General features: G+C 36.2%; 3 protein-coding genes and 1 long non-coding RNA gene across 4 annotated transcripts; 3 read left to right on the forward strand and 1 right to left on the reverse strand.

Annotated features, from left to right (window-relative positions):
* The first annotated feature begins 7,459 nt into the window (after positions 1 to 7,459).
* Positions 7,460 to 11,228, forward strand: LOC147859682 (GDSL esterase/lipase At3g26430-like). The gene is made up of 5 exons (XM_087324780.1): positions 7,460 to 8,093; positions 8,217 to 8,432; positions 9,831 to 9,997; positions 10,220 to 10,490; positions 10,807 to 11,228. Exons 1-5 carry the CDS (start codon positions 7,793 to 7,795, stop codon positions 11,070 to 11,072), a joined length of 1,221 nt encoding a protein of 406 aa, XP_087180906.1. The 5' UTR covers positions 7,460 to 7,792; the 3' UTR covers positions 11,073 to 11,228.
* A 5,294-nt stretch (positions 11,229 to 16,522) lies between these two features.
* LOC147859683 (heterogeneous nuclear ribonucleoprotein Q-like) lies at positions 16,523 to 22,431 on the forward strand. The gene is made up of 8 exons (XM_087324400.1): positions 16,523 to 17,194; positions 18,407 to 18,523; positions 18,619 to 18,759; positions 19,968 to 20,153; positions 20,250 to 20,457; positions 21,076 to 21,260; positions 21,644 to 21,729; positions 21,991 to 22,431. Exons 1-8 carry the CDS (start codon positions 16,577 to 16,579, stop codon positions 22,118 to 22,120), a joined length of 1,671 nt encoding a protein of 556 aa, XP_087180526.1. The 5' UTR covers positions 16,523 to 16,576; the 3' UTR covers positions 22,121 to 22,431.
* LOC147859684 (uncharacterized) lies at positions 21,165 to 21,635 on the reverse strand. The gene is made up of 2 exons (XR_015530225.1): positions 21,350 to 21,635; positions 21,165 to 21,317 (listed from the first exon to the last, which is right to left on the reverse strand). It is a non-coding gene; the product is annotated as an uncharacterized LOC147859684 (long non-coding RNA).
* A 1,632-nt stretch (positions 22,432 to 24,063) lies between the features above and the next one.
* LOC147859685 (glutathione S-transferase DHAR2-like) lies at positions 24,064 to 27,102 on the forward strand. The gene is made up of 6 exons (XM_087324843.1): positions 24,064 to 24,220; positions 24,687 to 24,780; positions 25,049 to 25,210; positions 25,587 to 25,704; positions 26,314 to 26,454; positions 26,891 to 27,102. Exons 1-6 carry the CDS (start codon positions 24,091 to 24,093, stop codon positions 27,005 to 27,007), a joined length of 762 nt encoding a protein of 253 aa, XP_087180969.1. The 5' UTR covers positions 24,064 to 24,090; the 3' UTR covers positions 27,008 to 27,102.
* Positions 27,103 to 27,498: the final 396 nt, after the last annotated feature.

Genomic DNA, 27,498 nt, shown 5'->3' on the forward strand with positions numbered 1-27,498 from the left:
ATAGCCTATAGGCGACACCTTCTTTTCTCTTAATTCCTTTTTTGCCTTTTCGGAAAACTTTTGCTTTAAGCTGGTTCTACCCTCTTATCAAAGCGTGCCACTTTTTCATTTTCATACCAACAATTACAAAGACAAGTTTTTTCCTGCCACACACTTCGACCTTTCCTCCTTGTGAGAAATGATAAGTCTTGGGTCTTGTGTTTTAATAGCTTCATGTTAAAATCCTAAAATCTAGCTTCATGGTAAAAGTATAACATATGACCTTTTTCTTGTGTTCCGATAAGTTTTGGAGATTTATTTGTTTTATCACTAGTCATTTTCTTTCCTTTCCTTTACAAGGTGGACTTGCTTGAATATTGGGGATTTGAAGAGCACGAACTAATCAATCATAACCGTGTGCTTTCTACATGAAGAGAAAAATGGTCTCTTTGATTCCATTTTTCTGTTGTTTTTGTGCTAAATTTATGTTATGTGGGACTTGAATGTTGACATATATTGCAGCAGAAACAATATTCAAACTTAATTCTCACATGGACAATGCAGCTATGGAGTTTATAAATTTAATGAACGAAAGTATAGAACCTTATCTATAGGATGGTTAATCGAATCATATGTCGACAAGAAGTACACTAAAGCAATGAATTATTGAGTGAATTTTGTATCGTGAAATATTGCACAACATCACGGAAAGGACCATTGCCACCCACACTTACATTGAAATGTAGCTTTTATGAGTAGAACCTTTTAAATAACATATCATTTTCAATGCCATCCTTTTCGAAGGCAGTTGATATTGCACATGATCTTTACCTCAAATTTTAATTGACTAAGAGTTTTTAGGATGGACACAATGTTAAATCAACCACACCGCTATAAATTAGCACAAAGTTTGCCACTACGTTATCGTGATCATATATTTGTAATGTACTATTTAGTTGTTATGACGTCTATCTATATTCTCAATAATTTATTGCGACACCTTAAAGTGTCCTATATGAGGTATAAAGATCATCCTTTTATTGTCCCTAACACTCAATCTTTAGCCATGATGGCTAATATACCGGCCATAATAGGATAAGTTGTTGGCATCAATACCACACGTGTCTATCTACAACCAATAATAATTAAGGGTAGCAAGGTGATTTGTGCAATGGAAGGTTTACAGCATGTTTTTACTAACACCGAACCTTCAACATGCTATTCTTATTCTGGAACATTATACTTGCAAGGTATGGAAATGTTCACACTGGATTGTACTTGCACTTTTTAAGGTTTACATTAATCCAATTGTACATATTTCACACAGATCCTAAAGCATGCTCTAAACAGTCCATTGCATAGATCACCTCGCTACCCGTAATAATTATTTAGTTGCAGTTAGGCATGCGCATCAATACCCCTTACGGTATGCATAATGTATTTGTGTGCACATACAAATTGGCATGGCTTCTGAACACCAACACAAATGCTTGACTAGGCTCCATCCTTTGTGGACTTTCACTGATTGAGATTGATATGCTTGGATGAGAAATTGAGGTTCCTACCTTGCAAAGAAGATGGTAATCAGAGAGCATAAAATTCTACATGAGTCCAACATACAAATGTATCCTTGTCTTTGAAAAAAGGCAATGTTTTCACATTGTGCATTGATATGTAATACCTTGGAATTTGGATCCATATCAACGTTTGGTATTTACATATGTGCACGAGTGAAATTCAATGTTGTGCACATTGTATATCCATGATCCAAAAATCCATGAGCATGCCATGATACATGCACGATCTGTACACATGAACATTCCATGATACATCTATGAAGAAGCATGCATGGCATACCCACAACATGGTGTTGTACCCTTCCATGCTCGTGTCCATTTATGCATTCTCTTTCTAAAGAGATGAGTCTAGGTATAGGTCAATTCCAGATCTAGACTAGGGCAACCACAGGGTCGTCTACAACCAGATGGGTCAATCTCATGTCAGAGAATTATTTCTCAATAACTTAATGTTGAGTGAGTGTCATTAGGCTGTTGGAGGAGGGCCTTAAAGCATCAATTAGCTTATACCCTCGGTAAGCCTGATGAAAAACTGGTCGCAGTATTACATGCTTCTCAAAATTCACCATCAGTTTTTGAATTTCATCAATCGCATTGCCCATCCATCAATTTGTTATAAGATTTGCAGAAATCTTGCTGTTTTTTACTCACTTTTATATGTAGGTCTAATCAAATTTGTTCCTAACTGCTTTCATCCACTCTTGACTCCTGGTCTGAGAACTTTTATTTCTGTTACTTCATCCACCCAGTTGTTTCATACATTCTGAACAGTAAAATCTGTTCTAGAACATAAGGTCATTGTTATTGCATTTTTCTAGTTGATTCTCACCTCTACAAGCCAATGCTCTCCTATGTTTGATTACCTGCTTTATACTTTTGTTTTGTTGGGCAATCTGTTCTAGCACATAGGGTCATTGTTATTGCATTTTTCAAGTTGATTCTCACCTCTACAAGCCAATGCTCTCATATGTTTGATTTTAAACCTATTTCTTTTCTCCTCTGCTTCTTCTGCCGTTAAGCTAGTGGTTAATATCTCTGTCCTATCGTCGTCGCTTAGCCAAATGCGCCACAATTTCTTTTGCTTGCTCTGCAGTGCATAGGATTAAATCCATCCCAGTTTCTCTTGAAATTTATGGTTTCTATAAGCAAGGTTGGGATATCTGCTTTGATAAGATTCTCTTTTCTCATATCCTTGGAAGAACTATTTACGGTAGCACAAGGGGTTTTCTCTCATCCTTGATGAGCTCCACCATTGGCCTGATGCCTTTCTTCTCTGACCACTTGAGCATCGATGTCTTTCTTAGAGTGTTCGTTCTCGTTCTCCAACCCAGGTGCAGCGATTCTTTCCATTTCCTTTCTCCCGTCATATAAACATCCTTCTTTCAGATCCGATCTTCGTTGCTATGTCCTCCATCCATCCCTTTGGTTGAGGAACAAAACCTGCTACCACATCGATAAGATCAAGAGATATACTGCTTTTTCGTCTCTTATACAGTCGTAAACCTAAGGTTATTCTCAGCAGTAGTAGCAGCAGCCCTACCTCTTCATCCGTTTGCTCTGACACGAGACCATGGGATTCCTTAACTCGCTACCATGTATGTGTACTCACTCCCTCCATCAGAATCACACCATCCCTCCCGCAAGCATATACTAATCGAGGAAGGCATCCGATCGATGCAGAGAGTGCCCACATATACATATAGCTCAGAAGAATTCATCCCATTCCATCTGACTTCCTTTTGTGGATTTGTGAGCAATGGAAGGGGCCTGTTGGATCGACCGATCGGTCGATCGATCATACATGGTGATCTTATCTTTTTGGATCACGTGGAATGCAGAACTCTTTGGATTCATTATGGGAATGTCTGTCATTGATAAGATTTGGGTTATTGGTGACAAGGAGGAACAACCTGCGAAACCCTTTGGACACTACACTACCTCCATGAAATCAGGAAGACCTAACACTGACCTTGCCATGATGCTCACACCCGGACGATAATCTCTTTCAAGTTCCATGTTCGATATCATGCAAGTTTCAATGTTTGTGGCAAGGCTCTTCCAAAATCGTGGAACTGAAACGTTGTCGTTAAAAACGGTCTGATTTCTCTATTGATGTTCTATGTGTCTTGGAACTTGGGAAGCAACATCTATTGTTGTTGTTGTATGTGATTTGATCAGTGATTATTGTGGGGAGTTTTGCATAGACGATTGGTCTATCGATTTAATGCAAGTTTCAAATGTTCGTGACGAGGCACTTCCAAAATCGTGGAATAGAAACCTTGTCGTTAAACAACCCGATTCTTTCTCTATTGACGTTCTACGCGCTTGGAAGCAACATTTGTTGTTGTTGTTGTTGTTGTATGTGATTTGATCAGTGATGATGATTGTGTGGAGTTGCATTGACGATTGGTCCGTCGATTTAAAACTAGAAATCGGGTGTTATTGGATCCATTTGTTTTTACTTACTTTTCCTTAAATATCTAAGCTTTTAGTTATGTGAACATTGGCGCGTTTCCAAAGTAGACCAGGAGTGTCCACAATGTTCGTGTGGAATCCATCACAAATCTGGTTGACGTAGTGTACATGTTAAGGATACAACTAATGATTAAGCAATTAGTCGTATAAGTAAAGGAAAGAAATGGATTAAGGGCACTTTTCCACCCTTGATCGAAGGAAGTGAGACGGGTCCTAAACACCATTAACATCTCATGCCATCAAACTTTGTTGTAGTAGCAAGAGTTTCATCGCATCATTAGTGTCTCACAACATTCCAACGGAAATGTTTATATGTCCCCCACGAATATGGTTCGCTTATACTCCTCCTTTTGTTATTGGGAAAACTTACGTCCGTAGGTCACCACATGTGAGTTGCCTCAATCCCTAAAACAACCTTTCAAACAATTAGAACTTAACCCTTGCATAATATAATATATATATATATATATAAAGGTTCAGCACATGATACCACCGAGACTACCACATCTATCAAGTATATAGATGGATCAACATCTTTGTCACCTTCATTAATGATACCATGAGGAAATTGTGAGGGCATTCCTTGAAGGACAAGGATGAAGCCTTCTTGACTTTGAAGGTGTAGTTTGCAATAGTGTGTATGGAAAAAAGTTGTGTAGTTATCAATGAATGTTTGGAGGAATACATAGAGAGCTTACATGCTCATATACTGTAGTTCCAAATGGAGTACTAAAAAAGATGAATCGAACTTCTAAGATCGAGTAATCTTGATGGATTCTCCAACACACTAAAATGAATCATGAGTTTATAAACATATCCAATGTTAATTGTTGTCCATATCATTAATGTCTCTTTAAGAAAATCAAAGGGATTGGAGGTAGCATATGAGCTTTGGAGTGGAAATACCTCAGCTTATAGCTACTTGCAAACTTTGGGTTGTAAGGCATTTGATCACATGCCCAATAATATACGTCAAAAGGTCAAATATGACCTATATTTGGACCAAAATTGAAACAATTTCACATAGTCATTAGTATGTGTGGACTGGAGTAGTGAATCTCAATGTTCAAGAATTTTACTAATGAAGTTTACAATTCAGAGTGCATATTGTAACTATGGGAGGAATGTGTGAGGAGTGGAGTGGATTGATAATCATCTGTGGAAACCAAACTCAAATGTTGTCAAAGGGGGAGTGTTGTATCTAAGTGTGATGCTCATACTCTTGAATGTGTTAATGGAAAATTACACATAGTAGGCAAGTCTCCTCACATATGCTCCAACCCATCATCTCACATAGAATATAAGTAATATGAAAGCAATGGAGTAGACAAAAGGATGGGCTCTTGCATATATCAATGGTGATTTAATGTAAAGAATGTCAATGTTAATAGAAATAATGTCATATTCTTTGGTTTTAATAATTCTATGAGGCTTAATATTTGTTGGTTAGCCCACCATAAGGAAAACGACCCCTTGGGACTCAATGAGTTAGTAGTGAGCCTTTACAATTGCGACACTCCAATATATGAGAATCCCTTTACGGAAACTTTTTTTTTTCCCAAAAAAAATACTACATTAGTATTAGAAAACACCATAAGGCTAAACATACAAGATATACCATCGATCCCCTATGTTTTTCTAAATTCTAACCATCAGCTTAAATAAATACTTTGGTGTTGAGTAGAACCACTCCACCTTATCAAAACGCCATCTATAAAATATACCTATGTTCCAAATGGCATGAAACTCCAAACGCTTAAGCTCCGCTTGATGCGTATTACCTTTTATACTATCCAAACCCCTATGAGATTATGCACAATCTCTATCCAAATTCCCAAACCCTTTACGGAAACTTGATTCACATTTTTAGATTTTGCACAATTTGTAAAGCCAACATTTTTAACACATCATTGAGTTTAGTAGGACTTAACTTGGAAATCATGTTTAATTCCAAACAAATGCACAATGTAAAACATTGTGAAAGATAATGATCAATTGATATTGACCATATATGCCACAAATAATGGATTTGATCAAAGAACATGTTTCCCCTTTGATATCTACAAAATATGTATGATTAGAAACGAGTAAGGGGTTCAAAACCACTGAAAATGTATCAAGATATAACATTGCCAATTTTTTGTCTGGTATGTTTATATTGCTTGTTTGTCAAGCAATTTTGATGCTACATTCACCTTTCCTTTTTCCAATAATAAATACATAAAATTGTTATTGGTGTAGCTCGTTGAGAAAGTTGGCATGATAGTAACGTTTTCACAAGAGTTCGAAACAAACAGCAAATAGACAATGCAACAACCATAAATTACACTAATTTGGCTTGCATATAGAAAGTTGTAACCATGTAAGACCTCACAAAACTATAGGTACAACAACTGGCACCAATTATCTATAACATGTCGGTTATCATTTGTTTATTTATACAACAACTTTCGTACGCACACATATTTAACTTATTTATATGTAGTAGGGCTACATGTCAAGACTTATAAGAGAATTTCTACTAGGCGTAACCCTCCACTTCTTGAAGTCTTACTATTGTTACAATATTAAAACTTGTGTGAACAATAAGTTTTATGTATGACTAGATTATTGAATATTTAAAGGATTATATCTAACCACTAGTTTCAAAGCTACCCATATTTCTAAACACTCAGTATAACAATTGTAGTTACAAATCAAAGAATGTACCAAAACATTGGCGCAATGAATCTAAATCACACATAAATAGTGAAGGCTAAGTGCAACGCCAAATCATTGCACATGTTATGAAGCATTAATAGGCTCAAGTTCGTAGGAATATTACCTATAGCTTCCAATTGTATCCATGTATGCCATATACACCCCCTCTAATCTAGGCTTTTGGGAACAATTCTATATCAGTAGTTGGAAGAGGAACCAAACCGGAGGCCATCCTTTGGGAGGGGGGGGGGAAGGGAGGAGAGAGACTTTTTATATTAATGTGGGTTTTGTGAAAAACACGGAAGTATATATACTCTTTGGTAATTAATAGAGAGTAGTATTCAGATTAGTTATGGTCAACCTTTGATGATTGAAAATATGAGATGGTCATTTCTGGTATATTCCTAAACCATAAACTATAAGAAGCAAGAACATGTGATACCTTTGTTGGGACAATGCAAATATATTATTATTACTACTAAGAAAAGTGCTTCACCTTTACATTTGTATGTGTGTGTCTTAATGATGGTCTGGTCATTAGGTAAGCAATGTTGGATGTACATAACGTACTTAATATTTCATTGATGAAAGTTAGTTAGCACCTTAATGGATCCTTAATCTACTTTATTAAGGAAACTTCAGAATCTTAGTGGGCCCTAGTCTAAACAATGCCATTGGCATGGGTGCTCTCCACCATTCCTTGGTCCTCTTTCCATTAGATAAATATAACTCATTGTAGTCAGATGCTTGTCATAGACTCCTTTCCCACATCATTTACTTCAAATTTGCATTCACCATTCACATCTCTATAGATCATTGATCGAATTTCATCATTAATTTAACATCACCCCCATATTCATCGAATTATCTCCCACCTATTTACCTCAATGCTTTGCTTGGACAATCTAGCTGAAGTCTTTTTGTGATTAACAGCTAGTTCGCCTTGTAAACCAGGGCCAGTTGGGTCTTCAAGCAAATCGTCTCCCAATCCTCACTATTTCTCTGCATTACTATATAAAATACCCCACAAAGTTGAATTGGAACCAGAGATTCCTTTAATCATGGGTTCCAATCATAATTCAGCTAATTATAATGGTAAATGCATACATTCTAATATGGCATTGGCATCCATAGTGCTAATAACCATGTTGTTGGGTGAATACTATAATGGAGATCTTGTGGAAAGTGCTAATAGCAATGGAATGTGCCCTTTCACGGCCATCTTCAATTTCGGAGATTCGAATTCAGACACGGGGGGTTTCGTGGCGGCATTCCCTTCGCTCTCGCGCCCGAATGGAGAGACGACCTTCAACGAGCCTGCTGGGCGCTTCAGCGATGGCCGGCTCATCATCGATTTCATCGGTAAATCATACTTAAATCTCTATACATGCTCGAAAGAGATCCGGGGTCTTTATCTAAAGTGAATGAAGGGCATAAGCTAATGTTCCCTCATGACCGTGTCGATGATCTTTTGGTCGGGCACAGCACAGGGCTTGGGATTCCCATACTTGAACCCATATCTGGCAGCTATAGGGTCGAATTTCACGAGTGGGGCTAACTTTGCGAGTGCCGGGGCATCAGTGCTGCAGCCCGGCCGAGGACTTACGCGCCCCGACGGATGGCTCAGCCCCTTCTACCTCCAAATCCAGCTCAACCAGTTCAGTGAGCTCAAATCCAAATCCCTAGAGCTCTTCTCCAAAGGTGAGTGTGCCTCTTCCACTTCTTCTCCTCCAAGTGTCACTAATTATGTGGTAACTATGGTTATGTCCCCAAACACATGGACCTTTAGACCCATACACGTCATACTCGATTGGCTCTCATACATTAGCTGAATGTTTTGTTTTGCTTCTCGAGCCGGAGTTTGTAAGAAGCATATGTTTTTCGAGCCGGAGTTTGTAAGAGACATAAGGGATATGGCAACATTGAATAGACCCTCATGGACACTTGGTATAACAACACATGCACAAAAATCGGTGGTTTACATCTATGTGTGAATATAACTCTTTGTCAATTAATTTGCGTACCATAAGGGACCTAACCCTTTCCCAAATTTACCTTGACATAGATAGTGTGGCATGATCACTTTAGCCTTGATCCTCATGGGATCAATAGAGTACAAAGGGAGGTAGGACCCATGCCACTTTAAGTTATCATGTCATGGTTTTGCTGGAACAAATATCACCTAAGAGCTTGAAGAGTAGTCTTTGTTAGATTGTTATAAACCACATGCTCTAATCCTCGACGCTCCTATGCCACAAGAGAACTAGTTCCTAGATCATTTTCATGTTTTGAGAATATGGTTGCCATATGTTCATTAAACGAGAACGTAAATCATCATCGTGATCTAATATGGCTGAAATTAATGGGCATATTTCCATCCTTCTACAATGTGCTTTTAGACATGGCAAACATAAATCAATACCTATAGGCTATAAGGATTGAGAGCTTCGACCACCACAATAGCTTGATTATATGTATCAAACACTTTCAAGAATAAACATTTTAAATTTAAAGACACTTCTAAATGCAATTATATAGAATATTTTTCCTTGAACATGGCCAAGTAAAAAGGCATGTGGTATTCTTATGCACAACTATCGATATCTTGAGACTTATGATAACTAATTTTTCTTTATTATTGTCTAAAAATGTAGGTGAGTTTTGAATTCTAAAGAAAAACAGCATTCATCTCAACAAATGAGAAACAATTCACCTCACTAGAAATGCATCTTTGAACCATTCCACACCATTCTTATCGTGTATCATTTATTACACCCTTATTGGAATAGGATAAGGGAAACTACCAACTAGTACCAATAAAATAATTTGGACAATGTCATGCACTATTAACTTTGTTACACCATGAGCTGGAAATTATCATTAAAGACATCAATGGTGTCATATCTCCACAACACAAGGAATGAATTGATAACTTTTTTTTCTGTGGCGTATGCTAATAAAACAATTTAACTCTTGTTCTTTTTTATGATATTTATTATTAGATTTCATAATCCTTGATATAATTCCTTTGAAAACTAGAGCTCTCACATGTTAAATTCATGTGTGTATATCTCTAATTAGGAACATGTTTTTGTCTAGGTTGGTTTAAAGATGTTTTGCCCTTGCCATCAACATTTGCATCCGCATTGTACACAATTGATATGGGCCAAAACGATTTGACAGCACAATTGTCCGTTGGCACTCCATTAGATCAAGCATCCTCTATATTCCCTCAAGTTGTCGATGCTGTTGCCAACACTATTCAGGTATATATAACAGTGTACTTGTAATTCCATTCCTTTTTTCTACTACGACCATATTGATACTGCTCAAGGATTTTTATTTGCAATCACCAAGTTACAACAAAAAAACACACATTACAAACTTAATGACCATAATATCAATGAAGTTTTCTTCTTGAAAGATAGATAATATTTATTGCCATAAAAGTTAATGTTCATTCTTATGGATGATACCTCCATTTGCAGTATTTGTACACTACGGGTGCAAGGTTCTTTATGATAACAAACTTGGGTCCAATGGGATGTTATCCGGCAAATTTGGCAAATATTGCTCATAACCCAACAGATGTAGATGCAAATGGTTGTTTAATATCCTTTAATAATGTTGTATCCAACTTCAATGATCTATTGAGAAATAGATCGTTCCTTCTTCAAACTCAACTCTATGGAGCTTCTGTCATCTATGTTGACGTATATTCAATCAAATATCAACTTTGGGCAAATGGACCAGCAAATGGTACGCGAATCATGGGACATTCACTAGTTTAACTTATGTTTAATCAATATGCATTAAGTTGTTTTAAATGACTATCTAGATTAATACAAGTAATAACTTACGATAACATCAAGTTGAAAGTGTGTCATTTACAAATAGATCATACCAAGTTGAAAAGCTAAATCTAGATGGTTATGCTATACATAAATTACCAAATAATTACGACATAAAACTATTAAAAACTCATTGATAAAAGTATACTTTGACTTACCCTTGAACTTTTCTTTATTTATACGTTATCAAATTTATTTTACTTCAACCATTTTGTCATACATAGGATTTCAATACACAACAACTGCATGTTGTGGACGAAGTGGAGGTCAATACAACTATGATTCTACTGTTACTTGTACTAATAGTAAAATCGAAGGAGGCCAAATTGTCACAGGCTCAACATGTACCGATCCATCTACCCATGTTAGTTGGGATGGTATTCATTTTACCGAGAATGCCAATCGATATGTAGCCAACCAAATTTTCTCAGGAAATTTCTTTCAACCTTCATTTCCCATTAATCAAATGTGCCAAATTTTTCCATTTTAAAAGTGGTAGTTTTGCTAATTGATTTGTTAGGTAGCTCTCCAACTAAATGAATATATTTATTTAAAATCAAATGAATGGTGTTGACTTCCGGTCAACATAAACATTTTTGCTCTCTATACATATCAAATTGATTTAGATAAATAGGTTTAACATCTATTTATATCAATGTTAGCAATATTTTTAAGAAAATTCTTACAATTTAGTCTTTGTGTGTGCATTGGATTTATATTTTCTTATTCATAATTGCATGTCATGATGGTGTAAATGTTTACCATTGTATTGGACATGTGAGATGCTTTGTGGAATGATGTATCAATTAGCTAGCAAGTGATAGGAGCATGTCTTAATTTAGGAAGTGATGTTTTTATTTACATAAGAATTTAGGAAGTGAAGTCTCATATAGTTATCAAATTATGGTTGATCAAGACGACTAATTGTGCACGACAATATCACATTTCACTTCCATTTTGGTAGGACCCAAGAAGACATTTCAACATAACATGCATGATCTTATGATATTTAGTGATTTTAATTGTATAGAGCTCAATTGGTTAGGGAATATTGCTTGTTACATGGATGTCGTAGGTTGAAATCTTACATGAAAAATTACTCATTTGGAAGGTCTACAAAGGGCAAATTGGAACCAATCAAATTGGCAAAAAGTGATAAGGTTCTTGCTTGATCATTTAAAGAGGAGAAAAGGCTGCATTTATATTAGGAAAAACAAAAATGCAGAAAAGAGGGCCTAGAGGGATGGGATTAAAAAGGGTAATTATATTCTTGGGAGATAGCCAACCTTAGGGATCGATGCTATAGAAGGTCAAATTGTGTGTGAAGCATCTAAATGGGAACAAATGGCTAAATCTATCATTTGAAATGGTCAAACTCCTAGTTCAATGCTATAAAAGAGAGGAAAGGGATTCAAATTGATTTATTTTGGGTCATCGGGACAATTTTGATTAAGGAACCGTCTTTTGCTTTAACTTCATCTATAAGATTGTAATAATGAAGATTGTCTTCTTCTTCTTCCAATATCTTTTTTGGCTAAAAACATTGATTAGGGAGCATTCATGATAACTTCTAATAGTTACGAGAGCAATTAAGGATCATGAAGAGTGGAAGGCATACATGCCCCATCGATTTGAAAACTCCAACAAATTTTATAATCATATAGATTTATATGTGATTTCTTTTTTTGTTTTCATGAGGCCATCATCGGCCAACATGGTTTCCAACGAGTTTGCCATGTTGCACTTCAATGAACCAACTAACTTTGAAAAATCATATAACCTCAAATTCCAAATTATTGACTTCAAAATAAGTGTAGCAAACACTGTAGTCAGTGCCCACATTATTTCAACTAGCACTCTCTTGGAGGCTTGCATTTTAGATAAAGTCAAGTGTGATCATCAAAGTAGGTGTATAATTAAACCTATATTACTAAGTTACTAACAGTTTGTCTCTCTTTACCAAATGATCTTGTGTCCAAATTTCTAATTTGATGCTCCTACCATTTCTCAACAATCCCAAAAATTGAGCCTTGTTCTTTTGGTGACACACACAACCATACTTATGATAAGGTCATTGTGGAATGATCAATATAAGTAAAGTGCATGAACTTAGTAACCTACTCATAATCTCTACTCCCAAATTAGCTCGATCAATAAAACATCCATGTGGTAATGATTGAATATCCAAACAAAGATATCAAGGTTACTTGGCGAGTAAAGAAATTTTAACATATGTCAAAGGTTAGTGTAAAGACAATCACCAAATTTGGTCAATAATGTACTTACCCAAGGTATATCATTAGTGTGCACCATAAATGTCAACTTTTCACTGCCAAATGACCAATATTTACTTGGTTCCTCGATCACCAACCCTTGAATTGAGCAATGTACGCTAGGAAATGCTTATATTGATTGCCATTTATATACACATATATGTGGTATGTGAAACTGACTTCGGTCTATCGGAAAGGCCATCATTTTCCTACTTAACTCTAAGATAGCATTTTCCACAATTATCAAGCCAGGCCTTGCCATTTAATTGAATTGTGATTTGATAGTTTCTTTTCTATAAATAATTGCCTAGAGTAATTATGTTTGCCGGAATAGATTAGATGTGTGTTTGTGTGTGTGTGAGAAGCGACACAAGATAGATAGAAGATAAAAGACTCAAATGTATATTAACAAGGAGTAAGAAAATAAACTAGCAACAACCATTTTATAAAGGCAAGAGGAGGGTGCTTTACATATGTATATCAAGTCACCTTCTCTCTACATTCTCTCACTAAAACGCCCACTCTCTCTCTAGAAACTCGGGGAATATAGAAACTCATTAGTTATGAACTTGTGACACATAGTTAATGTTAGAAAGTAGTGGTGACCTTTGACCTTTGAGTGTTCATACATTCTTAGAAAGGTGTGTTCACACACTAGACTTAGGTTGAGTTTGATTCTCAACACTTCCCCATCCTAATGGAATGTTCTTGAGGCACTAGATAAAGAGATTGATCATTAACCAAACTAGCCAAGGGAAAAATCAAAATAAAATGTGAGAAGAGATCCAATCCATCTTAGTGGAGTGCACACAGTCCTATGTTAGTTTGCCGATGCGTTTAGAAATGTTGAATGCAAAAATTGATAAAATTCCTTTACACCAAAACATATCATGACTATAACTAACTTCAATTGGGTTGGCAACTCTATTCACCACGAGAAACTAATGAGGTTGATCCCTAACAAATAGGCATCTAGCAGCGACCCAAGACATCAGTAACATGTTGATGGTGGCCCCAAAGACTAACACACCTAATCCAAATTTAGTTGTCACTCTTTACCCTGTCCAAACATTGTTGAACGTATGGGACCACTAGATGCAACCCACTCCCTCTCTATATCACATGAATAAAATCAAGTCAAACCAAATAAGTAAGTTGTCCCTTGTTTGACTGGGATCAACAATGCATATGAGCATATTGAATGGTTTAAACAAATCACATAAACCTATGAGCCACTCTTAGCTAAGGCGAGAGTTGTTGTCTTTGGCTTCACCTTAGACATTGTCTAGAATTATGTAGCCTACATAAAGTAATAAAAATATACCAACTTGCATGAAGAGGGACAAAATGGAACACCCATTCATAATCTCTTCCCCCTAACACAAGACACAAAAGAGATGGTTGGAAATTCATGAGGGTCAAGCATATTATAAAATTGTAGCGATCCAATAGACTTATGTATCATTTATGTTCTCTCAACATGATCAAGGCACTTAAACAATTGGCGTTCACTAGGGAGCATGGCTTTGAATTATGCATCTCTTCAGATTATGGCCAATATGAGTGAAAAGTTTCTCATGGTGGTTAGTTTTCTGAGCCAATATTTTGTCACAAACCCCATTTATGTCGAGGCACACTAAGAACACGAAGATCAATTTCGTCTGAAGTTGATATATTTAAAAAAAACGCTAAGTTGGTTGTAAGAATAAATTTGAGGGGGGTAAAATGAAGGTAAATCCAGTTTCTACAATCGTTAGCCCTTTTGCATGGAGTGTGAAAGATAAAGATGATGAAGAATAAATATTAAACGAGTGTTTAGGGATATCCTTGAGTTTCAACATGGTGATTCTATGATTGACATCCACATCATCTTGGTCATTGTAGGCTTATCACTCACCCTCGTGATCCACTACCCTGGGGTTTGATTTAATGTTGAACCTTGGGTGTTTGAATTACCAAATCAACGAGTCCAACGATGAACTTTGTTGGCATGTTATAAAGCACTTGGGAGCTCCTTGTTAGATAAAAATAGCGCTGCCTCCTCTAGATTGCACCATTGCCTTTTCTTTTAGCATGCAATCAACCTTATCTTCGCATGGGCGCCTAATGCCAATAAAATGTTAACTAACATGTTTATGTTTACCACTTCATTGGCATCACGTTATAACCGATCTTTTTCCCTAGATAGCCATATCACGATTCCAACCTTTGACCTTATTGTTCCAATGGTTTACTCTAAACATTTATTATTTTGTTGTTGTCTTAATCGTTATTTCCCCACATTTTTTTGGGGTCACTTTGACGAGAATATTGACCTATTGCAAAACTTGATACTTAGGTACTTTTCTCCCTTCACATGCCATCACAACAACTATATGGTAGGTATAATGAAGAAGCCCCAAAATTCAAGAGTTGCTTGACAAGACAACCCTCATCATGGGCGAGCACACAAAATTGTTTCCTAGAAATCACTCACCACCCTCCCTAATGCATAACTCCAAAACATTGTCTCATTAAATTGCCCCATAGTTTAGACTAGTTGCACACCACAACCAAGTGCATGCGTGTTAATGACATGAGTATGTGGCTATGGTCATTTGTTAATCATAATAGACAAATATATAAGTACATAACTAATATAGCAAACCATATATACAAGTATAAATCAATGTTGGGACATAGGTGGTAAGCCTAGTGGATTATGCACATGCCCTACACAAGTCAAAGGGTTTAAAAATCACACTTTCATAAATGCTTAGCCTTGGATCACATTCAACTATGATTTCCACACATTTTCAAGCTAATCAAATCTTTGCGCGAATTCCTCTCATGGTCATAGTGTTCACTCTCATTTGCATTCTGGGACACATCGAGGCCTGTGATTCACTTTCACATGTATTACATGAAAACTATTATATTTGTGGTCTCATAGGTCATATTTGGCATCGGAAGGCAGTGATAAAAGGTCTTCTCTCTCTCTCTCTCTCTCTCTCTCTCTCTCTCTCTCTCTCTCTCTCTCTCTCTCTCTCTCTCTCTCTCTCTCTCTCTCTCGTAAATGTATGTTTATATTAAAACAACATGATAATACAAAAAAACCTTGCTATCAAAACTACGTCAAAGGTAGCGATGTGGCAAGGGCAACCTTGTAAGGTGTTGCAATACAAAGCGACACAAATGTAACTCACAACTGTGGGGGTCATTAACTGGAAATGTTTTGTCACCTTTTCAATGGGTTTTCATTGACGGTGATACAGTTTTACCATCCCCAGAGTATAAGTTTGTGTTTGATTATTTGCGGTACTTGGGCATGTGGTATATTTGGAACTTTCGGAATGGTTTCTTATTTGATGGGCTTTCTGGAGTATCTCAACAAATATGTAGGATAAGAGGAAAGTTGATTTGGCAGTTTTCACACTTATGTTGTATGGGAACTTTGTCTTCTCTCTCTCTCTCTCTCTCTCTCTCTCGGAAATTAAAGCGATATAAATCTATCTATCCTCTCTTTTGTGAAATCATCTTTTGGGGGGTAATTTTGTGAAGTTTTTGATGGGCTCATCTTGGAAGGGTAATTTCAGGAATTATGAAAACCAACCAGGAGGGGTATTTTTAAGGCAAAAGAAGGCATAGGGAAAAGCCCCCCCCTCTTCCCTTCCCCTTCCCTTCCCTTCCTGTGTGTGTCTCTCTCTCTGTGTCTTGTCTCATTTCGTGAGCTCATCTCAGAATGGCAGATCAGGATCAAGTAGAATTCGGAGACGAAGAAGAGGAGGAGGATATCATCGATGATGAAGAGGAAGAGGATATAATCAATCACGAAGAAATGGGCCAGAAACCAGAAGAAATCGAAGTAACAGAGGATCAAGAAGACGACCAAGAAGACATAGACATAGAAGAAGAAGGTCTCGAGTTAGACATGGCTGAAGAAGATGATGAGGATGAACATGAAAACAGAGACAGAGGTATCAGGTATCAAAGAGAAACATTCGGACAGGAATGCGTTCAGAGGAATAACAAGAAAGAAGAAGAAGACAACGAAGAGGAAGATGAAGGTAAGAAAGAAAGCATTGATATGGATCATATCCATGAGAAAGCATTAGGTAGAACCGAGGAGAAAGTTTACCAACCTCAACAGGGCTATCGGAAAGAGGACGTGATTAGCAAACAAGAAGTCGTAAATACTCAAGATGAGGTGGATGCAGATGTGATAGATGAGAGTAATAAAGAAGAAGACCCGATGTCGCGTCCACCTCACGGTTCAGAAGTTTTCATTGGTGGCATAACCAAAGATGTGGTGGAAGATGATTTGAGAGAGCTCTGTGGAACTTGTGGCCACATTTATGAGGTTTCGTTTGTTCATGTTTTTCTAGCTCTTGTTTTAAACAAATTGTCTTTTGAACATTGGAGCTTTTTAAAACTTTGTCGTATAAGGATCAAGAGAAATGTAAATTTCATGAGATTTATACGTGTAAGGATCAAGAGAAATGTAAATTTCATAAGAGTAGATATAGATTTTGTGAAATGAGCTCATATTTCTCATTGCGTCTTTTGACTGCTTTTTAACATTGTCATAAGGAGAGGGAGAGTATATAAATCTTGCTAAGTATTTTGGAGTGGGTTTTTCGTCATCAAACTTTTTAAACATTGTCATACACAGAATGAGAGTGTTTATGACATATGTAGGGTACATATAGGTTTTGCATTTTGTGGTGAGCTTTTTTGAGTTGGGTCCATAATTCACTTCTCTTAAAACTTATTAGCATTGTCTTATAAGAGTGAGGGCATATAGATTTCATAAGAATAAAGAATAATTGTGCAACTACTGGTGACATTTGTTGGGCTGGGCTTTGTTTAGGTTTTAGGGTTATATATATGCATATCGTGAGGATAGCAAGTACGTAGATTTGCATCTTCTGATGAAAATTTTGAAGTGAGTTCATCTTTAACTTCCTTTTTACAATTGTTTGATATTGCTGTAAGAATAGAGAGTATATATATGTGTGTGTTGTAAGGATAGCAAGTATGTAGGCTTGCACTTTGTGATGAATTTTTTTAGATATGGTCATTGTTCCATTTTAAATTTTATCTCTTTGAAATTGTTGTAAGTATTAAATGTTGCATACAAATTTTGGTGGTTTCAATTTTCTTTTTTTTCTTCTGAGCCATTTAATGTTGATATGGTGTACATAGATTTTGAATAATTTTTTTGAAGATGGGTTCATCTTTCTGTTGTTCATTTAAACTATCCAACATTTCCATAAGATAGATAGATAGATAGTTAGTTAGAGAGAGAGAGTGTGTGTATATGTATTTCACAGTGTTTTCAAAGATGGGGTCATCTTTCCTTGCTCTTTAAACTGTATGTAATTAGCAAAGCAACAAAGAATATATATGTTTTGCGTAAAGTGTTTTTGGTGGTCCTGCTAGACTATTTAATATTTCTCATAAGGATCAAGAGTATGTAGATTGAAGTGTTGTTATGGGTTGAAAAGATGGTTGCTATTTGAACATTGCTATTTGAAAACATTGATTCTTAAGAAGTTTCTTTCATGAGCAGCTGCGTTTGATGAAGGACAATGAAAAGGGAGACAACAAAGGGTTTGCTTTCATAACATTTACGAGTAAAGAAGATGCAGAAAAGGCCATCGAGACGTTGAATGGACGAGAATTGAAAGTAAGTCATGATTAAATACTCAGTCTCTGTCTCTATGTGTTGAACCAGGCTCATTATTTATCTCTTCCTTCCAAACTTTTCTTTGAATCAAATAGGGTCGGAAACTACGTTTCTCTTCATCGCAAGCAAATAATAAGCTATTCATTGGCAATGTGCCGAAGAATTGGGATAAGGATGAACTTCAGAGAGTTTTACTCGAGAGAGGTGTTGGAATAACCAACTTAGAGCTGCTCATGGTATGTGGTATTACAAATTTCTTAATGCATTTTACTTATGGTAGAATTTTCTTAGTGAAACAATAATATCTAAGATGAAAGCCATTCTCTTTATGAGTGAAGAGACCGTATCCATTGATGGGTATAAAATGTGAAAGTTCAGTGATGGTGAAATCATTTACAATTACATTTTCTTGTGATTCTACCAATCTTTCTTTGAAAATGTCTTTTTGCATTGAACATTCCCATGTCTTCTACTATTCATGAACCATCTTTATCGTAGATTTCCAAGAGCTGAACAGAGAGAACCTAGAATAGTTACACATCAGAACCAAGAGTATGATGTTCTGAATCATTAAATTGTCTGTCCATCTCTATTTTTATTGTAATGCCATTCAATGATGTTCTAGCTCTTGGTGTGTCTAGCTATAAAAAAGTATCGTACTTTTTGAATGCACTACAAGACTATATATGATCAAACAGCATTCATGATACATTGCTTTCTTATTTTGTGAAATAATTGATTGATGATGTCAGAAGGCACGTATCACACTCTTGGTCATGAATCCACTTTGGCTGGGATATTGTTTGTACACCCAATAAGGTTTGTCAAATCACCCAGCAAGCTCTCTCTATTGATTCTTATCACTAGAAGGAAGAGTGCTATACATCTTTGATCATTGTACTCCCCACTCTATGGGTAAGTCCAGATACTTCTGTAAAGAAACAATTATGTCCTCCTTAATCTCATAGTAGACTGGGAAATTACATGCATAATGAATTCTTCTAAGATTCAATTTCTTGATTGCAAAGTTGCAGATGCTGTCTCTAAAGCTATGTGTATATTGTCCAATCCATATCCTCAGCTCATGAGATGATGTCGGGGCATGCCATGTCATTGTGTTAAGGTCATATGACATGTGTTCCTATATACTTGGCGTTATTACTGAAATTGGCCATGGGCATATGAAAGAAGAGGAGGACTAATAATTGTCCAACTCTATTCTTAGTCGCACTTTTGGGTTGATCCTTCCTTGGCACGTACTTGCACAGATTTAGTGGAACATATGATGAGCTTGTGTTTGTTGGGTCTCTTATATATCCCTATCGTGATCTCATAAGTTATGAGTGAGAGTATGATTAATAAGAGTAACTATCAGCAAATGAGTATAATTGTTCTGTTTTATTATCTATAATCAAGGCTAAAACATGTTTGTCCTTGTTTTCAGGATCCTCAAAATAGTGAGCGAAACCGAGGATTTGCATTTGTTGAGTATTACAACCATAGTTGTGCTGAGAATGCGAGGCGGAAGCTCACTATGCCTGGGTTCAAATTCGGAACGAATACGCCTACCGTCAACTGGGCAGATGCACGAGGAACTGGAGGCACTGTAGAGAGTACTGCAATGTCTCAGGTAAGGAAAAATATTTTCATAACACTGAAGTCATTTAAGTCCATTCAATCCTTGATACCTGTTAATTACACTAATAGAAAAATTGTTGGTGGTCAGGTGAAGGTCATATACATACGCAATCTTCCGGAAGGCGCTACTCAAGAGCAAGTGATGAAGCTCTTTGAGCCTCATGGAGAGATAAGCAAAGTCGTTCTACCACCATCCCGTCCAGGCCAACCAAAGCGGGATTTCGGGTTTATACACTTTGTCGATAGGAGCGGTGCATTGAAAGCCATTGATAAGGCACATAAATATATACTAGGAGGTAAAACAATAAATCTGGAATCGGTAGGACATTTTGTTTAATTTTCTTTCTTAATGGACTTTTATTTATCATTTGTGGTAATTGTAGATGGGTGGGTAGGAAATCGTCGACTTCTAGGCAAACTCATGTTTTTTTGGGGGAAAAACTCTAAGATAATAATCTAACTTTTTTCCAGAATTACTAGGCTGCCCCTTGGTTTTCAAAACATTACCAGAGCACTCGAATGTTTTAAAATTTCCAAAATACACCTCGGTTTTAATTAAGTTAATTAGCACACAAGGCATCAGTAATATTTAATTCAGATTAATAAGTTATTGATATTAAGCTGTTTGTTATTAGTGTGCCACCTAATGAGTGATTAAGATGCCTATTGATTAGTTAGGGATTGATAGTCTGGACTAGCAAATGGGCCTACTAATTGCCAATTAAAAGCAAATGTACTCTGTTAAATGGTTCCTGATTGCAACCAAAATAATATTTGACTAATTATATTGTTGATTTAAGTAGTGATTGAAAAGCAAGGGGTAGTTTATCTATTTTTAAAAACCATGGGGCCATGCACGTTGGTGTAAATATGCAAAAATGTTTAATGGAATAAATATACTTCTTTTTTGTTAGATCGGGAGCTTGAAGTATGCCTGGCAAGACCTCACAATGAAAAGAAACCGATGCCGATGTATACTCCCTTTGGAGCTGGTATTTTGCCACAAGTATATCAGTCGAGAATCGGTGGAGGTTATGGACATGCCGATCTTGGTATGATGGATTCTTTAGGTTTTGGCCTAAATCGGGGATATGGACAGGTATGCATTGCTACTCAATATGAAGACACAACACAACATTAATCTCTCTCTCTCTCTCTCTCTCTCTCTCTCTCTCTCTCTCTCTCAACCAAGGCTTTCCAGAAGTGCTTATAACAAACACAATGTCAAAGCTGCGCTATGACAATTCCAAAGTGTGCTCTTAACAGAACATTAATTGATTGCAAACATAGTGCCGAAAGAAGAGTTGTAAAGTGTTCTTAACCCAAACATTAGCCATTAAGCCCCCTATAAAAGAGTCAAAAAGTGCTTGTATCACTATATTAAGTCCCATATAAACGAATTGAAAAGTGCTCATAATGTCTATTTAAGAGTTCCAAAGTGCTTTTGCCTAATAAATGCTCAATATGTTGGTGACAATTCAGCCGGTTATTTATGGTCGGGGGCCTGCCCCTGCTGGAATGGCTATGGTTCCAATGGTTTTGCCGGATGGGCGCATGGGATATGTCTTGTAAGTATCAGGATATCGATAATCTTGGATTTAAATGATTTGGTGGATTTCATTGCCATTGATAAGGCTAGCATATTTGTGCAATAAAATCTCAAAGCCATATTATGCAGTCTTTGGCTTTATGAGTTGAAGTTGGTCCGGACCACAACATCATCGAGCATAAGTTTGCCTCTACACCATTAACAGTCACATGTTTCATGTGTAGAGGCACAATATGTTCACATTATTTATCAATATAAATCGTGGGTTTTGCCCTTGTAGGCAACAGTCGGGTATTCAAGGAATGCCAGCTCCATATAGAGATCATCGGAGTTCGGGTCGTGGTTCTCCATCTCAGAGACACAGCAGTGGAACCACTGGTAGTGGCTCACGTCGTTATCGACCGTATTAAGTCCATGATACATGATGCGATCTTTGATGGAACCTATGTTGCTCTTGAAGCATCTGTTCTATGCTCTTTCACGAAGATACATTTTTTGAGCAAGAACAACATTTTTTCAGGTTAGAGACAAGATGGAGATATCAATCTACAATGGGAAACCGATTTGCGAACATTGTAATCATCTAAAAAGCACACTTGCTTTTACAACTGTAGTTAAGTATGAATAGCCATATATGGTGGATGGAACATACTAGTGGGAATATGTAATGGTATTTGCGTACTAAGGACACATTTCATTTAAAAATCAACGGTATCCAGGACACCATGTTCAAGGCTTTTTTTAGTGGTGTTCCAAAGGTTTGCTTATTTGAATTGAGATGTTTAAACAATGTGATGGCCACTTTATCTTTCTTTCTTCATTAGATGGAATACAATTGGGTCTACAGAACATGGACAAAGAGAATCACGTGATTGATAAATATCAATTCATTGAACTTGAACTTGGCAAAGAAAGATATATAATGGCTGTTAAATTTTCTAGTTTATTATTTTGTTGATAATTTTCAATAATGTGAGTGAATAAACCCGAGTATTATATATTCATAAATTTCACTAATGTGAGTAAATACATCGTAGCAGTAACTAGTATAAATTCATAATGGGAGTAAATAAACTCTAGTATAATTGCAGTAATGTGAGTAAAGTGACATTTGCCTAAGATATCCATTGGTGGTTGCACATACAAGAAAACAGTTGACCATGGTATTTATTTGAATAACTTGCAACTTCCATTCTCTCCCAAGAAATTCCCTTGGCAAATATTAATGTTTATTATTTCGTGAGTAGGCAATTTGGACCTTTGATTCTAGAAGAACCAATCCAATTTATTGGTAAACTGTAAAAGGCATAATGAATAAGAAATTCTAGAAATCAGAAGAAGTTAATTGGTGTCTTGTTGGCACAGCCCTCTTTTGTCCTTTAAGCAAAATTAACATATTGTGTCTCAAGTAAATTAACCCTTGTGGTCCTATGAGCTAAATTAAAATGTTGTATATCAAGTAAATTAATCTTCGTGATTTTATGAGCGACATTAACATATTGTTTATCAAATTATGCATTGGAAGAAAACTTTCGGAATTGAATTGCATGATTGTTTTCAATCCAACATCCTGATTTCTAACTATCAATAGGCATGCAAATCTAGCTAGCATGTTCATGCTCATATCGAATGATGCAGCTATACTCTTCAATGTTCTGTTTTCCTTGAGATGATGAAGCCATAGATAGATTAATTCTACCAATGATTCTTATGTTTCTGTAAATGGAAGTTTGTATATACCCCTAGAGAAACGTATATCTTGAATATGGAAATCCACAGAAACAACTTATTGTAGCAAACCTCTTTTGACACAAGCTCTAGAGCATCGGTCGCATCATCACGTAGTATCCACTCTGATATTGCATTGGTAGGATGTTCCTATGATTTTGTGGCCAAGATATGAGATAAAGCATTTAATTTATAAAGTTTCCCTCAAATGCAACCTATCGTATCTATTGTTGTCATTGGGGATCATCACAAATCACAGTGAGTCTTAACATAGTAAGATTCCAAACATTTGGATGAATCATGATCACATCATTACATATGGGGTGAAGACATGTATACTCGATCCAGAATACATGGAGAAGCATATATACATGCGTGCATGCAGGCATGGATGCGTGGCAGGCATATAAGTAGGCAAGTGTCAATTGCTTTTCCATTCTAGAGTGACCGATTCTTCTTTATCTATTCTCAATCAACAAGAAAGACAAAGAATCTGAAGAAGAACAGCGAGGGAAGATAGGATCGATCGATCGATCGATCAAGAACGAAGTATCAGGATCAATTAAAGAGGGGTAAATCAACAGTAGTAATTATTTTAAAGATACAATAAATTTGTAACATGGCAGGTGCGACGCGAGCGGCTACTAGCGAGATGGAGCCCCCATCGACCACCACCGTCCCTGGGAGGTCCACATTGAGCAATGTTCGGGAACTCCCGTCCCTCCAGGCATTTGGCGTCGCCTTCCCGGGTAGCGGTAGCCCAAGTGAATCCAAGGGACCTTGTATGTAATACACTCTTTCCTAGTTTCTTCGTTTTCTTTATTGGAATCGTGATTGTTTCCAAATCGATTCTAGCCGTGCTATGAGTAAATGATTTCAAGTGTTAAAATGGTCACCACGCCATGTTTTTTTAGGTAAATTGGTTTGCCATGTGTCTTTGATCTTTGAGTCCTTGAGCCACTTGGCATAATTGAATTCTAATGAGTTAATGCTATAATTAGAACGATCGCGAGAAAATGATCTTGTAGTGAAACAATAATATAGCAAACTTTTTCGAGAATTGTAGTAGTGGAAAAGTGTGGTGATCCGGTAGAAATATGTTTGCTAAAGAAATCATGTTTTAATGATGGCTTATTTTCGGAAATTTGTTGTATTTCCATGTTAGATCGATAGAAATATGTTTGCTAAAGAAATCATGTTTTAATGAATCATGGCCTCTTTCGGGAATTTTTCGTATTTCCATGTTAGGTCCCTTTTCTCAAAAGGTGCTCATTGCATTGGAGGAGAGACGGCTTCCCTATGTTGCAACATACATTGATCAGACTGTCGAGAAACCAAAATGGTAAAGACGGTGGATCCTATTTTTTCGATCATCTCCATATCTTGATCATGAGACAAAATTGCTAAGAATTTATCCTTATCTTATGTTATTAATGATCATGTGCGAATTTAAGTTGGATGTTCTTGTCTTACAATAACGCTTTATTCCTTGCTTTAAATTAAATGTTACTGTTCACTTAGGGCCAATTCTATGTTAGATTCAATTGTGTTTCTTGATTCATGTTAATAGAGCTCAACTTATATATTGTCGTTTTGATATTGCATAATAGGTTCTTGGATAAAAACTCATCAGGTTTATTGCCTGTCTTACGAGATGGGGAAACGTGGATTCAAGATTCAGAAGCAATTATCGACCACCTTTGCTCTAAATATGTGGAAGAATCAAAGCCTTTCAAAACCCCACAAGACATCAAAGAGAGAGCAAAACAAATGTAAAATTTGTCTCGCAAGCTTTTTCGTTTCTTATTTTTAAATCTAGTAAGCTTCACACACACGCATGCACACACACTTGTCTTTTGTCCACATGGATTATGTGAAATGCAGCTAAAGTTCTTAATAGGATTTACCAAAATATCGTTCTCGAGATTTCAACACTCTAAAACTTTAAACTAACGTCAGTATTGCAAATCTTGCTTTCATTACATGATAAGATTTAGTTGTCTGATGTTTAGGATACAAAACCAATCCTCATTTCTAGTGTTGCTTTGATGAAATTAGGATACAAAAACAATTTGGGTCCTTAAAGGATTGGTTGAAGAGTAAAAATAAAACCAATCCTCATTTCTAGTGTTGCTTTGATGAAATTAGGATACAAAAACAATTTGGGTCCTTAAAGGATTGGTTGAAGAGTAAAAATAAGGACGATCCGGCTGGGAAAGCCTATGAACATGCTTTGCAGGAGGTCAATGAACACCTTAAGAAGAATGTATGTATTTCGCATTCCTATCCTTTGGACTAGCATTTGGTATAGAATTATGTACTTAATTTTAATAGTATATGCACATTCCATCATTTGCTGTAAATTGTTATGTATGTATTTCCTTTCCTAGCCTTTGGTATAGAAATATATGTACTTAAATTTAATAGAATATGCACTTTCCATCATTTGTTGTAAATTGTTAACCTCACATATTGATGTTGAAGCATTCTGATACTTTGGCACCAAAGTGGTATGGCATGCCAATAATAAGTACTGACAAGAGATAGTCAAATATGTTATCTAGGGTAGGTGTGTTGACATTGAAGCATGTTAAGACTCATCAACAAAATGGTATGCCAATTCAATAATTGGTCAGACTAGAGATATTAGAAAAATGTAATCCTAGGTTAGGGATGCTTAATCCATGAAATAGTTGACTGGGCTTGGTATGCACAATTAAGAGTAGTTTTCAAACCATGTTTTGCTCTTTGTCGTATGGTGGTGGTTCATTTGACATCTCTTGCTTGGAAGTATTATTGAACATCAAGTTTATAACCATAGTTGATGTTGCTGACACTTACATTCTTATATAATGGCACTTCATGGCTTGTGTAGGGCCCATACATGGCAGGAGATAAACCCACTGATATAGATTTTGATTTTGCTCCCAAGTTGCGTCATGCTCGAACTCTCTTGCTCCACTTCATGGATTTCAATATCCCCACGGAATTGACGTCAGTCTTGCAATACATTGATGTAAGTAAAAACAAATTCTCTTGAAGAAAGCAAGCACTATGTTGTTTGTTCAATGTATAGTCTCCAATTGTTGCCAAAGTATTTGGTTGTCAATAATTTTCTTTTACTTAATTCACATGGCCTCTTAAGTATTTATTTTGATTACTTAATTAATTCATATGGCCTTATTTTAACTAATTATTACTTAATTAATTCATGTGGCCTTAGATAACTAATTATTACTTAATTAATTCATATAGCAGTACATATCTAACATAATGAGTATGGCATTGGAATGAGCATAAAGTGGTTTATTATTATTATTTTGATATAAAGGAAAATGTTGGAATGGATTGATATGGCGCTATATATTTACGATAATTTGTATGGCCGTCGATTTGAGCATAAAGCTCAAGGAATGGATCTTATTGACATGATCTATTTATATTCGATGTAGTTGATGGAGAATCGACCAAGCTTTAAGAGAACGGATAGCCCCGACAATGATATAATATTTTCATGGCAGAAAAAGCTCTCACTACCAGAGAGAGTCCCGCTCATGCAATCATCCTAAAGGCCATAAGAGCTGAAGTAGTTGTACATTTTTAGTAAGTTAAAGAAGAAACTAAAAACAATGGTAGGCACAGATATGGTTTAGTGTAGAGGCATAGATTTCCTATATGCCATCCCACAATGCACAAGATCATGTTTCTTAAACCTCTATATGAAACTTTGTAACTTGGTGATAAGTCTTTATAGCTTCTTAATGGTTGGACTAATACATGCTAAATTATATTCATTTTATGTGTACATTTGTTGGCAATGACCTAATAATCTTTATGGTTGGACTAATGTATGCTAATATTTGTTTTATGTGTACATTTGTTGGCAATGACCTAATAATCTGGTGTAGTTTAAAGGCATAGATTTCCTATATGCCATCCCACAATGCACAGATCATGTGTCTTAAACCTCTATATGAAACTTTGTAACTTGGTGATAAGTCTTTATTGCTTCTTAATGGTTGGACTAATACATGCTAAATTATATTCATTTTATGTGTAC

Source organism: Azolla caroliniana, unplaced genomic scaffold, assembly GCF_043228905.1.
Source record: "Azolla caroliniana isolate FFs.n. ecotype wild unplaced genomic scaffold, voAzoCaro1.0.p SCAF_9, whole genome shotgun sequence".
NCBI lineage: Eukaryota > Viridiplantae > Streptophyta > Polypodiopsida > Salviniales > Salviniaceae > Azolla > Azolla caroliniana.

Excerpts from the sequence above, each read along its gene's own strand:
- LOC147859682 (XM_087324780.1), top strand. The coding sequence starts at position 7,793 with ATGGGTTCCAATCATAATTCAGCTAATTATAATGGTAAATGCATACAT. Across the intron at positions 8,094-8,216 it reads GCTCATCATCGATTTCATCG|CACAGGGCTTGGGATTCCCA; the intron begins GTAAATCATACT and ends GGTCGGGCACAG. Across the intron at positions 8,433-9,830 it reads CCTAGAGCTCTTCTCCAAAG|GTTGGTTTAAAGATGTTTTG; the intron begins GTGAGTGTGCCT and ends GTTTTTGTCTAG.
- LOC147859683 (XM_087324400.1), top strand. The coding sequence starts at position 16,577 with ATGGCAGATCAGGATCAAGTAGAATTCGGAGACGAAGAAGAGGAGGAG. Across the intron at positions 17,195-18,406 it reads CTTGTGGCCACATTTATGAG|CTGCGTTTGATGAAGGACAA; the intron begins GTTTCGTTTGTT and ends TTTCATGAGCAG. Across the intron at positions 21,730-21,990 it reads GGGCGCATGGGATATGTCTT|GCAACAGTCGGGTATTCAAG; the intron begins GTAAGTATCAGG and ends TTGCCCTTGTAG.
- LOC147859685 (XM_087324843.1), top strand. The coding sequence starts at position 24,091 with ATGGAGCCCCCATCGACCACCACCGTCCCTGGGAGGTCCACATTGAGC. Across the intron at positions 25,705-26,313 it reads ATGAACACCTTAAGAAGAAT|GGCCCATACATGGCAGGAGA; the intron begins GTATGTATTTCG and ends TGGCTTGTGTAG. Across the intron at positions 26,455-26,890 it reads CAGTCTTGCAATACATTGAT|TTGATGGAGAATCGACCAAG; the intron begins GTAAGTAAAAAC and ends TATTCGATGTAG.